At 39.6% G+C, this 17,820-nt stretch overlaps 1 protein-coding gene across 8 annotated transcripts in view; it reads left to right on the top strand.

Moving 5' to 3' along the window:
• Window positions 1-16,737, top strand: part of SRPK2 (SRSF protein kinase 2) — a 204,787-nt gene extending 188,050 nt beyond the window's left edge. For 4 of the 8 annotated variants that reach the window (XM_079150013.1, XM_079150014.1, XM_079150017.1 and 1 more), the window contains 4 exons: window positions 3,249-3,318; window positions 3,964-4,056; window positions 4,443-4,535; window positions 15,092-16,737. In XM_079150013.1, coding sequence (XP_079006139.1) covers window positions 3,249-3,318; window positions 3,964-4,056; window positions 4,443-4,535; window positions 15,092-15,276 — 441 coding nt within the window. In that variant the 3' untranslated portion in view covers window positions 15,277-16,737. The remainder of the gene's footprint in view (window positions 1-3,248; window positions 3,319-3,963; window positions 4,057-4,442; window positions 4,536-15,091) is intronic. The other 4 variants (XM_079150016.1, XM_079150019.1, XM_079150015.1 and 1 more) reach the window with 2 other exon arrangements.
• The last annotated feature ends 1,083 nt before the right edge of the window (window positions 16,738-17,820 follow it).

Here is a 17,820-nt window from a genome sequence, read left to right as displayed (position 1 = left end):
TCTGTGTGACTGGAAGGCAGAGCCGAGGTGGAGGCTGCAAGGCGCAGGAAGCAGTCCAGGTCAGCGGGAGGGAGTGCTTGGAACAGTTGGGCTGCAGGGAGCAATGGCCCATTTCAGGAGGTGGCAGGGCCAGGCCATAGTTGTCCCTAGCAACACAGAAGCCCATGTATCAAGGCTGCCCTGAATTAGACTCTGAGAACTCTTTGAACTCTGAAGTCCTGTGTTTCTAATTTGGGATATTAAAGTTTGGTGATATAACCAGCAAAATAGGACAGAAATCCCAGATATAGGGATAATGGGGGACAGTCTTAATGCCAGGTTGTCTGACTTGCCTCCTGTTCAAATTTGTCCCTACACACCATACCCCTGCCCATCACACTCTTCCAAAACTGTTGCTGTGAACTGTGTTCATATGTAAACAAATCACAAGATCCTAACCAAAAACAGTCTGTGTCTCCTCTCACCTACCTCCTTCCCAGGGGTTGCATGTGGACCCCCACACTTCTGCTAGGTCTACTTACGGGGCTTCTTTCTAACCAGGTGGTTCTCAAGGGTAGTTTTTCTAGGGGGCAAGCCTTCATTCACTGCCCAAGGAATGCAGCTGAGAGGTCCTTCTGTTTTTCCTAGAGAACGTAACAAAGGAGGCAGTGTTTCCTCACCCCTACACTTTTGCCTAAGCTTGGAAATACTTCAGTATATTAAATTTGACCTCATAATACTAAGCATCAATAAAACCACAGTGTATTCTTGGTGGTAATGCCTGTAGTCCTTCCAGTTTTATAAATAGTATCAATTATGGCAGAAACTCCATTGGAACTAAGAGCTGGCAGGTGGGTGACTAGTGCCTGTGCTGCTGTCAGGGAAGAGAGTTTTGGGTTTGTAACTGGAGAAGCACAATAAAATGAGACAGAGTAGCTGGAATATGTCAGTTGCTGGATTTGTTTTCCTTTCCTTGAACTTTGGGACCTTTCCAGATGCAATTGTGTAGTGTTTGACCTAAAAACTCAGTGTGGACTGAGGCACTGTTCCCTGGACTCATGGGTCATAGTAACTGAGTAGATAACTTTCTATGGAGTCCATGGTGAGTCTTGGTCAATGCCATGGAATTAAGCAACTCTGAAAAACTTTCAAGTTTTTTCAGCACTGGGCACATAGTAGAACAAAGAGGTGAGCAGTTATTTAGAACTTGCACTTGGACATAGAAAGTTATTTCAGGAGAGAGGCACCTGATCTCTTGAATACCTGAGAACAGAGGCTGTCCGGGAGAAAGCCCTCTGAGAAGACTAGGCCAAGACAGAAGGAAGAAGACAAAGTTCCCATGTTTAGTTAAAAAGTAAAAGTGATAATATTACAGGTTATATCAGGAGTAATATACTGAGTTGAAAGCAGTACTGTTTCATATTTTCATACCTGCCAACATGAAAGGTTTTTGTGAAGCACAAAGTCTGATGTTTTATTGTGTTGTATGTTTGCCCTGTTGTGCTTATCATATTTGTCATGAAAACATAGTCAACTTCCAAAGAATCAGAACTCTGGGTATCATGACAGGAGCACTGTCATCTTCCCTCTTCCTTAAAAATACAAAAAACATTCCTTTATAGGCCTGTGTAAGCAAGAGCCGCCCCAGGACTAAGGAGGGGTCATGGTGGTCAGAACTCTGCCTGGAGCTGCCATCTAGGCAGCTTCTCAAGGCCTCCTCCTCACATTAGGGAGATCACATTTTTCTCCTGGCTTATAAATTATTGAATTAATTGTTTTGCTGGCTACAAAGACTCTTTTGGCCATTATGTGATCTAGTTGTTCCCTTGATATTGGGGCCAAAAGGGAAGTTTTCCTTCCTGACTGGGGATTGACCTTGCTGTTATTCTTGCTTCTCAGTAGAGAAGAGAGACCCTGGGTGTGGATTGCCATGCACTCTTTCAAACCTTTGTCCATCTGCAGCTACTGGGATGGTCAACTCTCCCTCTCCTGAGACTAACATGACCCTATCCTGCTCAGATCCAGGTCTAGTTCAGGGCAGAGATCCTGGGTTATGAACTGGTGCTCATCACAGCGGTAAATGGCAGTAGTCTTCTCAGCCTTGCTTTTCTCCTTCAACTGATTCATAAGTCTTTTATTCTTTAAATAATTAAAAAATAAATAGGTGTGTGTATGCGTGCATGGGCAGGGGTTGGGGATGTAGTCCCAGGCTTACTGCACACACTCTGGTTTGTAAGGACAGAGCTGGTGTGATATACCATTACCTGGGTAGATGAGCCCTCCCTTGAGGGACCTTCTTGGCACTCTGGTTATTGGTGGGCTGATGCCTTGCACACCCCTCAGTGTTGGCTCCTCAGCAGGAGACTGGAGGGCCTCCCTGGAGAGGGTGGGGGTATGGGCATGGCCACTGATCCCCAGGCACCAGTGAAAAGGGCAGCTCATTCAGAGTGGCAGTAAGTATGGGAGGTATTTGAGATGGGATTTAATGTATCCTAAACATGGTGTCTGGTCAACAGCGTAATAGTGGTTGCTGTCTTTGTTTATTGTTACCAGATTAAACCCATGATCTTGAGTTTTTTCTTTGATCAAGGAAAATGAAACAAATGACCTGCTCCACACACTGGCATGCTGAGGGGTAGCAGGTGTCAGCCTGGGGAGGAGCTCTCCTGTACAACCTCAGCAGGGCTTGTAAGGTGATAGGCTTTATTTGGCCCCAGGAACAGAGGAAGGTCTTTCTTGGTTCTAAGTTTTCTTTACCTTGAATCAGAAATGAATGAAATGATGAAGAGATGCTGCAGATAATCTTTATTTATTCATGTGTTATGGTCTTTGCCTAAAGAAAGCAGCAATATCTGCTGTACAGGGACCAGGTTAGCCTGATGGTAAGGACAGGCCTTGAGCTTAGCCTGGCCTTTTTGAAGGCCTGGGTTGAACCCTCTCTCTGCCATTTACAGCATCTGTGGCATTCTGCCACCAGACTGCCCATAGGTGCTGCTGACTCACTGATGGTTTGGTTCTGCTTCCTACCACATGAAAAGGGCCATTCTTGGCCCTTAAATCTTCCATTGGGAGAGAAGTAAAAATATTCCTGAACTTTCTTTGAACTTTTTGGAAGAAAGAAAAAATAGGGGTTGAGCCATTTTAGGAGGTTCTTTTGTTTGATTGAGATCCTCATAAAATGTAGGTCTCTTCTGTAAGGAGAGAACTTAGAGCTGATGGCGTTGGGGCTGGTCTCTGAAGTGCTCAGCATGTTGTCTGTTGTGTCCTAGGCATTTGAGCTGGCAACAGGAGATTACTTGTTCGAACCACATTCTGGGGAAGACTATTCCAGAGATGAAGGTGAGTGTTGGTGCCTGCTGAAGACCTCAGTCTGGGTTTACTTCTTTTCCTAAACTTCTGAAGAAGTTGTGGTTTTGTACTGAAATAGAGCCATGTTTTGGTTTTCAAACAGCAAATTCAGATGCTTTTCTTTTGGTTTACAGTCCCTGAGTTTCAGTGAATGGGCAGTGCCTGCCTGACACAAGCAGCACTCTGCAGAGCCCTCGGCCTTGGGCTACCTCTGCTCCTGGCCTCCCTCAGTGCAGGCCCCCAGATGGTGGGAGAGGGCAGACTTGAACAATTCCAGAGCCTCTCCCAAGTCCTTTTGTCCACTGATCTGCTGCCCATTTACTGTCCTGTTTGAGGCTTGAGTTGAAAACCAGGGAATTCTGGCTTGAATTCCATCTGTAAGCCTGACCATCTCCATGCTTACTTGCTTGCAGTGCTGGGGTGGCCTGGGGTGAGCTGGCATCAGTCACTGGACACTTCAGAGGGTGCCTGAGGCCTGCTAGTCCCCACGAGCCTCTGCATGGATGTGCTGCAGACATTGTTGATTTGAGTCTATTTCTGATTTTTTACTAATTTCACTTTTTTCCCTCTTCTTTTATCCCATCCTTCCCCTTGCCCCTCCCATTCCCATATCCTTTTTTTTTCTCTCCTCCATAGACCACATAGCCCACATCATAGAGCTGCTAGGCAGTATCCCAAGGCACTTTGCTCTATCTGGAAAATATTCTCGGGAATTCTTCAATCGCAGAGGTAGTACCTCTTCTTTTTGAAAAGCGCCACGATGCAGACAGAAACGGAATAGCAGCTGCTGATTGTAGTGTTATGGTGACAAAGGCATTTCTTCTAAATTCCAAATACAATCCAACAGAATTCCTGTGCTGATTTAAAAGTCAATGGGAAGACCGTGTTTGGCCCGTGCTGCAGTAGCCCTGTGTACTGGCCCCTCCTTGGGGCCGAGACAGTTGGGTGCCCTCCAGCTCTGGGTCCTGAATTCAGCTGCATGGGGAAAGCCTGTGCTTTTGATCATTCAGGTCGCGCTCTGTTTCTGTCTGCGCGGGCGATGGTAGTGTCTGCATGCAGTGTACTGATTAAACTGTCGTGTGTTTCTGTTTTGCTGGCAATGTTTCCCAATGCAGATCACATAGCATTGATCATTGAACTGCTGGGGAAAGTCCCTCGAAAATACGCTATGTTGGGGAAATATTCCAAGGAGTTTTTCACCAGAAAAGGTAACGGTATTTATGCAACACTAATTTCCAGCATAATCTTCTCCCAAGAGGAGAAATTGTGCATTCGTGTTTGGGCAATGAAGAAAGACCTGGACTTTTACAACTGGGGAATTCTGCTGAAGAAAGTTCTCAAGAAATAATCTTGAACCATCTAATTCTGTGGAATAAGGATTTTAAGAAAACAACCTTCCTCAAATCCTTTCTCTCCTCCACTTCCCACTTCTACTACTACAGGCACCAGATTGTATATTCAGATATTTGTAAAAAGGATCTTAATAATTTTAAGAAAACAGACTTACCTTTCCATTTCCCTTGCTCATGGAGTCTCTTTACTGCAACAGAGGCAACGTAGAGTCTGGACTCAGTGAATGTCCATGGTGACTTCGTTGATCTATCTGGGTTGTTTACAGAGGGGTCCAGAAATTGCTGTACATATATCACATTCTTAGGAATCAAATCTCATTTTCCCCTTATGTTATGTCATGCTCCATTATAGATGATTTTTTTAATGTTAGTTCTTGCTGACCTTCCCTTGATGTGACTCAAACATTTGTGGAGTTTTTTGCCCTTTGTAGTATTCAGTTAGTGTTCAGTTTTGTTTGTTTGTTGGTTTGTTTTTTTAATACTACAAACTCCTACCTCACCCCTCATCCCCTCCACAGCCCTGGAAATTTTGTTTAATTTTGGTACTGGGGATTGAACCCAGGGCCTGATGCATTCCAGACAAGCCTCTGCCATTGAGCTGGATCCCCACCCCAGGATTTTATTTTTCTTAAAGAAACCCTCCCAAGTGCTATATTGTTTTGTGATGGACATAATCATTGCTCTTATTTCTTATTTTTCCAGCTTCAATTTGTTTTTGGTTGCAATATGCTTTGATAAAGTTTTTTTTTTTGGTGGGGGTGCTGGGAATTGAACCCAGGGGTGCATAACCATTGAGCCACATCTCCAGCCCTTTTTACATTTTATTTAGAGCCAGGGTCTTGTTGAGTTTTTTGGAGCCTCGCTAAATTACTGAGGCTACTTTTCAAGCTTTGAACTCGAATTCTTCTGCCTCAGCCTTCAGAGCTGCTGGGATTACAGGTGTGTACCATCACTCCCAGGTTAATAAAGACCTTTTAAAGTTGGTTTGAGTAGAACATGGAGATTTTAGAAATTTCTGAAATTCTCAGATTCTCTATCGTTTCTTTTTTATCCAAATTTGAAGAACCAGTTTGACTTTTTAGTTTTCTGTGAAATAAATTCTTATTGAATAAAGTTCCACTCCCCAGATGCAGATAAAGTGGCTTTGCTATTAAACTGTTCAGTGATAGATTGTGAGACCGGGGTATGTTATGGACTCTCTTGATCTTATCTTTTGATGGCGGATTATTTCATGTTGCAGTGTTATTGCAAGGAGGTGTAAAAGGGTGCTTGTACGTGTTGGGCTGGGGTTGTGGCTCAGTGGTGGAGCACTTGCTTAGCATGTGTGAGGCACTAAGTTCGATCCTTAGCACCACATATTAATAAATAAATAAAGGTTCATCAACAACTAATTTTAAAAAAAGAATGCCTGTGTAGCACATGGCACAGCAAATAGCTGTTATTGATAGCAGTAGTACTTAGAAAACTTTAGAAAATATTTCAGAATGAACCAAGGAAAAGCTCTGGGTTATTGTGGCCTGGGATTCAGTGTTACTTGGGAAATTATGTTTATTTTAATGAAGACAGATGACTTCTTCCACATTTCAGAAGCTTTCCAAGGCCGATGGGATATGGCCTGCCTCCAGAGGATGTGTCTGACTTGATCTCTCAATGGTCTTTCTCTCTCTAGTCAAATGGGAGTTGGGTGAGAGAGAGTGACTTACAACACATTGGTCTGGTCTATTGCAGTGTTAGAGAATGTTACTGACCTGATGAGGCTCCAGAGAAGGAGGAGGCAGACCTGAGAGGCAATAGACATAGCACGTGTTCCTCCCAACAGGCAGATGCATGCGTTTTGGCATCAGGACTTGGAAGCCACCTTGCCCACCACAGACATATGGCACTGATGTGGACTGACAGTAAAGGCATGCAGGGATTAATTATTCTTTCACAAGCAACAGGGATGGGCTTATCCATTGTCAGGGTAGGTTGTAGGACCAACATACTGTGTACAGCAGGGAAGGAGGGAAAGAGGGACAATAGAAAGGGACTTGAATGATGAGAGAATGAAGTCACATGATCAGAGGGTCTTTCCTTTCAGCTGATGGTCATTGGACTGGTGGCTGCTCTTAGGTTTTCATACTGTAATACTCTGCCCCTGGCCTGGAGCTGTGAGTTCCAAGGGTCAAACTTGCTAAATGCCAGCACAGAAACAGCAGCAGTAATAACACCTTTTGGCAGGAGCCCACTTCAGAGTGATACCTGCTGAATGGGGATTTGGTGGGTGAGAGAGATCTACCTGTCCTGTGACCCGTCATATATGGAAGGCAGCTTTCACATTGGCCTTTCCATTAGCCACTTTGTGAATGTGTAGCTGCAAGTTACCATCATCATCACATATGCTTTAAGACTTGATGCTTGTGTTCTTTTTGAGCACTTGTGAAATCCCCCAAAATGACTGAATTTATGACATGTGTTCTTTTCCTGATAATTGCTTGTTTATAGTGCCTGTATAATCAGAAGGAATTTGGAGTTTTGACAGAAGTCACAGGAATAATATGAGGAGTGAGGACTTGTCATGAAAATAGATTTCACCACATCCCTAAGGAAGAAGGGAATGGTTTGTTGAAAGATGTATTTTGGCAAATACTGTATGAATATATATGTTTGGAAATAATGGAACCTGGATATATATCCATTTAAAATGTTTTCTAAAATTACCATTATGTTAGAACTGATAAAAGCAAAATTGAAAGAATTGAAAAGAAGTAATAGTACTTCCTTGGCCAGGAAATTAAAAATTGAACTGGATTTTTTAGCAGGAAAAATTAATTAATTGATTAATTAATTAATGCCGTCCTCCTATTACAGTGTTGGTGATTCCTTTAGCTGTAAACATTAGCCACCAAAGATGGTTAAGAAACTAGGGTGTTGAGATGTGGCCCAGTAGAAATCAGCACCTCTGTGGATTTTGTTCCTATTTTGTCCCCAAGAAGTAGGTGGTCCCTTAGAAGTGTCTCAGCTCACAGTGAATTTTGGGAACTCAGTGCAGGTAAAAGCAGCCCTCACTGGGCAATATTCTTCTGACCCATGAACAGATACTATTTTAGTAAAAATTAGGGTGTTGAGAATGGAAGTATCAAAGGAGGCAGTTTACTTTAAAAAACAAACTGGTCAGGCATGGTGGTGCACAACTGTAATCCCAGCAACTTGGGAAGCTGAGCTACAAGTTTTAGACCAGCCTCAGCAACTCAGCAAGGCCCTAAGCAACTTAGAACCTGTCTCAAAATAAAAAGGCTATGGGGCTGTGGCTTGATGGTTAAGCCCCCCTAGGTTCAATCCTTAGTACCTTATTCTCCAAAAATTAAAGAGAGAGAAGTGGGGAGAAAGTATATTCTATTTAATATTTGCGCTAAAATTTGTTAGAATGTTTTCCTTGTTTATTTTGGTGCTGGAAATTGAAACCCCGGCCTTGGGCATGCTAGGCCAATGCCACTGAGCTATATTCCCAGCACCAGATTGTTTTAGCTTATTTCCAGAATTACCTAAAAAGTAACAGATTCTCTTAATAGCTGTGAGGAGCAGAGCTCTATATGGGTTTTACCCACACCAGTTACACATTACCAATTTTCCTAAAAGGTTCTTACATTATCTCACTTTTACAACTGCATAGATAAATGCCAAGAGTGTGCATTAATTAGAACAATTCATGATCTTGTGGGCATACTGTGAGGACTTCGTTGCCTTTGGAAACCTTGCGAAATACAGACATGACCTCTCTTGAGGCCACTTGGGCTCTAGAAGAGTCATATTAGGGTTCTTTGTTCTCAGTGTGAGCTTGACTGTAGAAGTAGCTAAGAAAAGTTTCCTCATACTAGTTAATGAATCTTAAATTTTTCATTTCACTACAATTTCATCTTAAAAACATGAATTCTAAGTATAGAGAAGCATTTTTCCCCTTTGTGAGGAGACCTTAGCAAAAAATTAAAAAGAAGAAAAAGAAAAGATGTTAGAAGATAAGCTCTCTGAGAGCTAGGATGCAGGGGCTTGGTCTGGTGTACAGCTGGATCTCCAGGGCCAAATTTAGTGCCTACACAGAGTAGCTTGTAGCTTCAATAAATCTTTGCTGATTAAACGTAAGCACATTAACCTGTATGTATTCTTTGTTTTGGATGGAAACCTGTGTGAGCTAGGAGTAGGGTAAGCCTGTGTTCCACTTTGCCTGGGCTTAGTGGAATCCCAGCATAAGGATTCCCCCTCCTTGCTCACACCGGGCCCCCTAACTGGAGGTGTGGTGAAAGACACAGGGGTGCCACGTCCACGATTCTGTGCCCTGGAGGCAGAGTGCTGATAGAAAACATATAGCAAAGACATTCTGTGAAATAATAGACCATAGTCCACACCACTGCTCAGTTTTTAAATTAGTACTTTAATAATTTCATTAAAAATTTTAGCATTGATGGTGCAAAAAGCAGTGAAATTATTGCTGAAGCAAGTTCAAGTAATTCCATTATAAAAGTTGAGTGTCCCTTATGCAAAATGCTTGAGACCAAAAGTACTTCAGATTTTAGATTTTTCTTAGATTTTGGAATATTTCCACAAATACTTAAAGAGGTAGCATGGAACCCAGGTCTAAGTGTGAAATTCATTTGTTTCATATGCCTTATACACATGGCCTGAAGGTAGTTTAAATGCAATAATTTTAGCATACATGTGTTTTGACCACAACTTATCTTATGTGGTCAGGTGTAGAATTTTCCACTTTTTAGATTAGGGCTACTCAACCTATAATTCTATTATTTACTTTGATCTATTAATTAGCAAATTAGTGCTTGTTTTTACTCCATGCATTAGCACATTGAAATTCTTTTGAAGTTACTATTTTGTTGTATACTATGTGCCCATTTTAAAGAAAAGTTTCATTGAAATATAATTTACAAACCATACAGTTCACTGTTCTCCCCTTAAAAAGTGTGCAATTCAGTAGTTTTTGATATATATTCACAGGGTTGTGCATTTGTCATCATTATTTAATTTTAGAATATTTTCATCATTTCAGGAAGAAGTTTGTCTTCATTAGTGGTCACTCTAGTCTCTCCACCTTCAGCCCTCAGATTTGCCTGTTGTGTGTATATCATATAAAGGGAACCATACACTATGGTCTTTTGTATTTTGCTTTTTTCACTTAGCATAATATTTTTCAAGACTTAGCCACATGGTAGTATGAACCAGAACTCCATATGGATGTAGCACCTTTTGTTTACCCATCCACCACCTGATAGGCATTTGTTTTGTTTCTCCATTTTGGCTTTTGTGAATAATGCTAATATGATTGTTAATTTGCAAGTGTGTGTTTGGACATATGTTTTCATTTCCCTTGAATGCACATATGTGATGGTTGAAGTATAAAGGCTTTTTTAAAAAAAATTTGTTTTTTCTTTGTTCTTTTTAGATATACATGATAGTGGAGTGTATTTTGACATATTATATATACATGGAGTATAACTTACTCTAATTAGGATCACATTCTTGTGGTTGTACATGATGTGGAGTTACACTGGTTAATACTGGGCGTGTATTCACATATGAACATAGGAAAGTCATGGCTTAACATTCTGCCGTCTTCCCTATTCTCTCCCCCTTCCCTTCATTCTCCTTCATTTAATCCAAAGAATGAAGTACAAAGGTTTTAATTTTAATGTTCAATTTATATACTTTTCCATTATCTTTTTACTTGTGATTTAGATAGCCTCCCTAAGAAATCATCTACTTGAAGGTCATGAAGATTTATTGTTCTAAAACTGTTGCAGTTTTATAGTTGGGTGTCTGATCCTTTATCTTTTTTTTTTTTTTTTTTGGTAGTGCTGGGGATTGAACACAGGGCCTGTGCATTCTAGGCAAGCACTCTACCAACTGAGCTGTATCCCAAGCCCATCTGATCCATTTTTAGTTAAATATTTCTATGTGATGTGAGGGTTTAATTTGAACTCAAATATTTATATGTACTTTGTATACTTATAAAGGAATTTGTTCAGATTTCTTAAATTTTGTCTCTTGCTTTGTATCAATATTTATTGGTAAGTTTCCTTTCTCTGTGTACAATACTGAAATTTAGCACAATCATTTTACTTTATATTTACCAATATTCACTTAAATACAGTGCCATTGATTTGCCTTTATACTCCTCCCATGTGGTATGAAACCTCATGCTTCTGTATTTGATTTTGGAATATTATAATTTTATGGACAAAATAACATATTTTCCTTGGTAGATTATTTAACATTCAAGAGAAGTGTAATGGAAATAATCTGGAACTGGCAAATACAGTTGCTGTCTCAAAGCCCCTACTTCAGAGGAGGAAACCTCCCTTTGAGGCTACTTCCTGTCAGTTTTCCTTAGCTCTGTTGAGACATTTCTCAGCAAATTCAGAAGTCCAGAGACTCTGAAGAATAGCACCTAATGGTGGTTATGCCACCTGGCTTATGGATCTCTTGTGTGCTGTGTGTATGAAAGGGTAGATATTGAGCTGACAACTTATAGCTGCAGGAAAGGTTCTGATGCTCAGTATTATTTTCCAGCACTGGGGATTGAACCAGGTATGCTCTTACCCCTGAGCTACATGTCCAGCACACTCCTCCCCCGCTTTTTAAAAATTTTTTTGTGTCCCGGGGATTAAAACCAGGGTTCTTAACCACTGAGCCACATCCCCAGCCTTTTTTATTTTTTGAGACCGGTTCTTGCTAAGTTGCTGAGGCTGACCTTGAACTTGTGATCCTCCTGTCTCAGCCTTCTGAGTTTCTGGGATTACAGGTTTGCTCCTCTGTGCCCAGCTGATGCTCAGTGTTCTTTTAAGAAGGTTGAGTACATAGCTTAGTGGCAGAGTGCTTGCTTATCATAAGTGAGGCCCTGGATTTGATCTTCCATGCCACAAAAAAGGAGGAGGAGGAGGAAAAAACCTAGAAACCTGGATTTAAAAAGATCATCACAATTAAACATCTAATTATCTCCACATTTGTTTCAGTAACTTCTTTGTATATTCTCCTAAGAAAAAATTATCAAGGTGTAAATTCTTTTTTAAAAATTTTTATACCTTTGTTTTATTCATTTATTTTTATGTGGCGCTTAGGATCAAATCCAGTGCCTCATATGTGCTAGGCAGGCACTCTACCACTGATCAAAAACCCAGCCCAAGATAAAAATACTTTAATTTGCTAGGGGGCTAATTGGACAGTAGGAGCAAATAGGAACCTCATCAGCTACTGAAATGATAGCATTTCTTCTTAATCTATCAAGCATGATGATTTGTATGTATAATCATAAGGCATCTACATAATCCATGTTTTTCATTTTAGAAATAGTTCTGTGTATTCAATGCCTGAAGGTGTTTAGGATTATTTTGCATATTGCATACTTCGCTTTTTTGAATCATATTTTTACATAGAGTTCATTATATGGGACTACCTAGCCATGAGTATGTTAGATATTTTAATCTGCTCTTAGCAAATTATTTTTTTTTTTAGGGTGAGAACAGGAGATTGAACTAAGGGTGCTTTACCATTGAGGTACATCCCCAACCCTCGTTTTTCATTTTGAGAAGAGATCTCGCTAGGTTGCTGAGACTGGCCTTGAACTTGTGATCCTCCTACCTCAGTCACCCAAGTTACTGGGATTACAGGCATGCTCTACCATGCCCAGCTGCTTTGAAAATATTTATTTCAGTTTATAGTGTGGCTAGTTATGTGAATACTTTTTCATAGCCTGTGTTCCCATCAACATTATTGTGTATTGTGCAGTTAAGAAATCTGTAGGGATAAAACTTATCTTTTCATGGAAGGTTATGCAGTGAATCCTTAGTGTATCCATGGATTCCATATCACGTTTAAACCAACCACACATCAGAAATATATATTACAACAGTTGTGTCTGTACTCAACACATAACAAACTTTTGTTCTTGTCATCCAGTAAACAATATAACAGTTGCAATAGAACATTTACACTGTATTAGGTGTTGCAGATAATCTAGAGATGATTTACAGTTTTACTGGAGAATTGTAGTCTGTTGATTAATGCAGATACTTTTTCTTCCCAGTGTATCGTGTGTGTGTCTGTGTGTGTGTGTTGGGGAGGTGTTCTACAACCAATCCCTGTGGAAACAGAGATGACTATGCTTAGTTTGATATCCACTGAAGGATTTTAGTTTAGAAACTGGCACCCTCAAACAAAAATTCTTTTCCTGTTCTCATTAGAATGTTTCTCAGCATTTACATTGATTCGCAAACCTGTGTATTTATTCCAAGACAGGATAACTGAATGTCCAGAAAGTTCTCTTTCCTTCCCAGAGAACTTGTTTTTGCATATATGTGAGTTTTCTTTAGTGTTTTTCTGATAAGCTCAGTTTTCACTGAGATAGTCACATTACTGAAGATAGGGAAATTCAGAGAAACAACCTTACAACTAAGAAAGCTGGCATTTTGGTGCACTTGCTTTCCTTCCTACGTATTTAAAAATCAGTCTTGTGATTATCTGCAGAACAGAGTTTTGAGAATGTTGTTACTACCTTACATTGTCCTGTATGTTGTTAAATAATAGTCATCAAATGGATATACCTTGGTGTTTTTTAAACCACCATTCTCCCATTATTGAGCACTTGTGACACTGCAGTTTTATAGAGCATATTTGCTAGGGTTTTACCTCTGTAAGTTGGATTCCTAGAACTGGAATTTGTGGATTAGAGGGATAAACCTTCAGTGGTTCCTCAGACTTTTTTCTTAGAGACAGTTTCCTTCACAAGAAACCCTTTCCACCACTAAAATTATGTCTTCTTCCTCATTAAACACAGACCTGACCTCCAGTTTAGAAGCAATGCTTAATTCTAACCCAGTGCTCACCCTGGAACCAAATGTTATTTGTCACCTCAGCCTCTTCAGCAAGAAATCTTCTTAAACGTTTCCTAATACAAAAGCCTGTGTACAACATGATCACAACTTGGTAGACAAACCAGTCCATAAGAGAGTGCATTGAGCATATAGCCAAAAAGGAAGACCACTGTAGGGTAGGATTTAGGTGATTTCTGCTTTTGTTCTTGTAATTTTTTGGTAATGTTCTTTTATTTTTTTTATGCTTCAAAAGGGGGGAGGGTGTTTCTAAATTGACTTGGATAAGTGGGTGAAATAAAACAGCCCAGGCCTCCTGAGAAGACTTTCATGAGCGCAGCACTACTCTCTGGATACGTATCATGAGAAGAATTTACCTCGTAGGTTAGACTACAGCAGGTGAAAGAGAGGAATCAGCCCCTGCATGAGGTGCTGGGTGCTTGAATCCCTCTGTGTGCCCCACTGAGACCTGGCTGTGTGTCTGCAGACCCTGCGGCTGGCTCTGGGGCGTGCGCGGTGCGGTGCTTCCTCTGTCTGCAGGAGCTGCTCAGGGGCCCACTCTGAGTGACACCCAGGAGGCCTCTATATGGACAGGGGTGGGGTGTCCTGTGAAAATTTTGAACAAAGAAAATGAGTTACTCATAATGAAAGTTACCCTGACCTTTTGGCCGTTTGACTTAAAAATAACCTTTTTTCTATTATGTAAAAGACCATTTATTTAGCTTATTAGTCATTCTGTTATGTCAGTCAGAGTTGCCTATAATCCAGCACTTTTTTTTCGAGTAGCACTTTTTCTACTACAGATAGCACATTTTGACAATTATAAGTTAAAGTTTATGAAGAGATGTCCCTGGACTCTTAGATTTTATAGCAAACATGTAAACATGAACTATTTGTTCTGGTCTAAAACTGTGTTGCCCATTACAGTAGCTACTAGCTGCTTGTGGCTGGTCAAATTTAGACAACTTAAAATGTTATTTCTTCAGTTGCACTAGTTACATTTCATATGTCCATTAGCCATATGTGGTCACTGGCTTCCATATTGGACAGCACAGATAAAAAGTACATCTCTACCATCACAGAAAGTTCTCTCTGTATTGTTCTACAAGAACAAACTCCTTTTTCTTTGCATGATAACATGAAGAGATTAATTGTGCAAGGACTTCAAATGGTATATATCTACAGCTTTTTCTAGGCAAGCTTGCAAATTACAAAAGATCCCAACTTGCAGGAAAAAGCCTTTGAAATGAAAACATTCTTGGCATACTTAATGTACCTACTTAACCTGGAACTGATTTGGATGGACTGTTAATTAACCCTTATTCACATTCACCAAATTTATTTGAAATATGATATTGTCATAGTGATAATTGCTTAGGGTGGGAAAGCTAGCCTTCCTTTTTGTTGCCATAAAGTGTTGAGCCAGGTAGGTTGTTTGCTTCAGTGAAAAGAACCTGGCTGACCAACTATGGGAAATGCAAATTTGAAGCTTTCTTGATATTGGCATTTTTTTTTTTTTTTTTTTTTTTTTTTTCTTCTTCTTCTTCTGCCCTGCAGGAGAACTGCGGCACATCACCAAGCTGAAGCCCTGGAGCCTCTTTGATGTACTTGTAGAAAAGTATGGCTGGCCCCATGAAGATGCTGCACAGTTTACAGATTTCCTGATCCCGATGTTAGAAATGGTTCCAGAAAAAAGAGCCTCAGCTGGCGAATGCCTTCGACATCCTTGGTTGAATTCTTAGCAAATTCTACAAATATAGCATTCTGAGCTAGCAAATGTTTTCCAGTACATTGGACCTAAACGATGACTCTCATTCTTTAACAGGATTACAAGTGAGCTGGCTTCATCCTCAGACCTTTATTTTGCTTTGAGGTACTGTTGTTTGACATTTTGCTTTTTGTGCACTGTGATCCTAGGGAAGGGTAGTCTTTGTCTTCAGCTAAGTAGTTTACTGACCATTTTCTTCTGGAAACAATAACATGTCTCTAAGCATTGTTTCTCGTGTTGTGTGACATTCAAATGTCATTTTTTTGAACGAAAAATACTTTTCCCCTTTGTGTTTTGGCAGGTTTTGTAACTATTTATGAAGAAATATTTTAGCTGAGTACTATATAATTTACAATCTTAAGAAATTATCAAGTTGGAACCAAGAAATAGCAAGGAAATGTACAATTTTACCTTCTGGCAAAGGGACATCATTCCTGTATTATAGTGTATGTAAATGCACCCTTGTAAATGTTACTTTCCATTGAGTATGGGATGGGGACTCAAATTTTCAGAAAAGCTACCAAGTCCTGAGTGCTTTGTAGCCCAAATTGCATGTAGCAGACTCTTACTGCTCCAAGGAGTTGTGCAAATTTTTCATTCCATAATAGTCCATTTACATTAGATTTTAAAATGAAGTGGCTCTGGATAATAAGATGTCATTCCCTATATGGCACTTTAAAAGAAGAAAAGACATGCTTCTCATTCTAAAATATACTTTATAATTTGGCAGTTCCATTTGTATTTTTGCATATTTTTTAAAGTACTTAAAAAAAAGTGATTTCTCTTTGAAAATGTGATGGCTCGGTACCACGTTGTGTTGCCTCCTCCAAGCACTGTAAGTTAAAATACATAGATTAAATTGGACAAGAGAAACATGTTCAGTTTGTGTGGAATGAAAAAATATATATATATTTTGGAAAAGCATGATCGTGTTTGTCTAAACACAAGGTATGGTATATACAGTTTGCAGTGCGGTGGGAAGAATACTTTTCACAGCTCAAAGGTAACAGTGATCACTTTCATTCCATAGGCAGCTTTATGTGTGGCTACAGCAGCTTATACTAGCTTTTTCTTTGTCTTTCCATGAATGAGAAAGTGATTTTCCCTTTGCAGGTTGCACACAGTTTTTGTTTATGCATTTCCTTAAAATTAATTGTAGAATTCAGGACACAAAAACCATTAGTAGGCAATACAATTTTAGAATGTTAATATATAGAGGTATATTTAGCCTCTTTTAGATGTCAGTGAATTGAATGTCTTTTTATTTTAAATTTTACATTCATTAAGGTGCCTCTTTTTTCTTGACTTTGTCCATTAACATTTATTCATATGCCTTTGCAATAACTAGATTGTGAAAAGCTAACAAGTGTTGTAACAATAATCCATTGTTTGAGGTGCTTGCAGTTGTCTTAAAAATTAAAGTGTTTGGTTTTTTTCCAGACATTGCCTTGGTCATTGCCCTATATTTGAAGTGACAGAATCAACAAACATTTGCTTTCAGTGTCACCCAAACTAAAAAGAATACCAACATTCCTACTGTAGCATATGTAGTTGTAGAACATGCATTAAAGCTTATTATAAGAAAATCATTTATTATTTTTTTGAGGGCAGAGGGGATTTAGGGAAGATGCTTATTACAGTATAGATTCATTATCTACAATTTCAATCATCTTTTTTATCCATGTTTCATCAAAAACATACTAACTGCATTTTAAGCTTCTCAAAATTTTCCTTAGCAGCATTCACTCTGAGGGAACGAGAGACATAATCTTAGGAATTGGCATTATATCTTATAAATTGCTGTGAGGTAGAATGTACCATTCATTGGTGAAATCTTGATGCTAAGTTTTTCTAGTGATGCTGTAGGTTTCCATGAAGACTGTATGACAGTCGTTGACAGATTCTACGACCAGTGATCCTATTATCCACGAATTCCACAGGAAACATTCTTAACAGGAACCAGAGTACCATGTATGTGTTCTCTGGGTAAGAATTTTCAACAGAGTGATAGTATACTTGAATGGAATTTTTCTAATGCAGTTTGAATTCATGTTGGGAAATAAACTAATTTTAAGGTGATATCCTCATGGTAAAATAACCTAAATACTAACTTGTTTCTCTATGTAGGAAGTTTTCTAGGAGGAATATACATTTGTATCAGGAACTATATGATTTTAACAGATTCTTGGTGGCTTGTTGATAAAGAATGCATACAAGCCAAAGGAGAACCACAGCTTGTGCTAAACATTGTAGCCTGCTTAGTGAACTTCGTTGAATATCCTATCGTCTTTGCCTTTCTATGGTTCATGTGAAGTCTTGATGGAAAATTACAAGCAGTGGATCACATAGGTGATTATAGCAGATTCAGAAGCTGGCTATCTGCACATTGGCCATTAGTACTGCTCAAGGGCCAAGAACAAATGGATATTAAGAACTTCAAAGGGGCAAAAAATATACTTTTAGGTGAAAACTGATGTACTACTTGCTTCTTCCTATACTTGGACCATACACAACTTGT

Source organism: Sciurus vulgaris (assembly GCF_902686455.1).
Source record: "Sciurus vulgaris genome assembly, chromosome: 8".
Classification (NCBI taxonomy): domain Eukaryota; kingdom Metazoa; phylum Chordata; class Mammalia; order Rodentia; family Sciuridae; genus Sciurus; species Sciurus vulgaris.
Note: the sequence above shows the minus strand (reverse complement) of the source record. Positions and strands in the feature narration are given on the sequence as shown.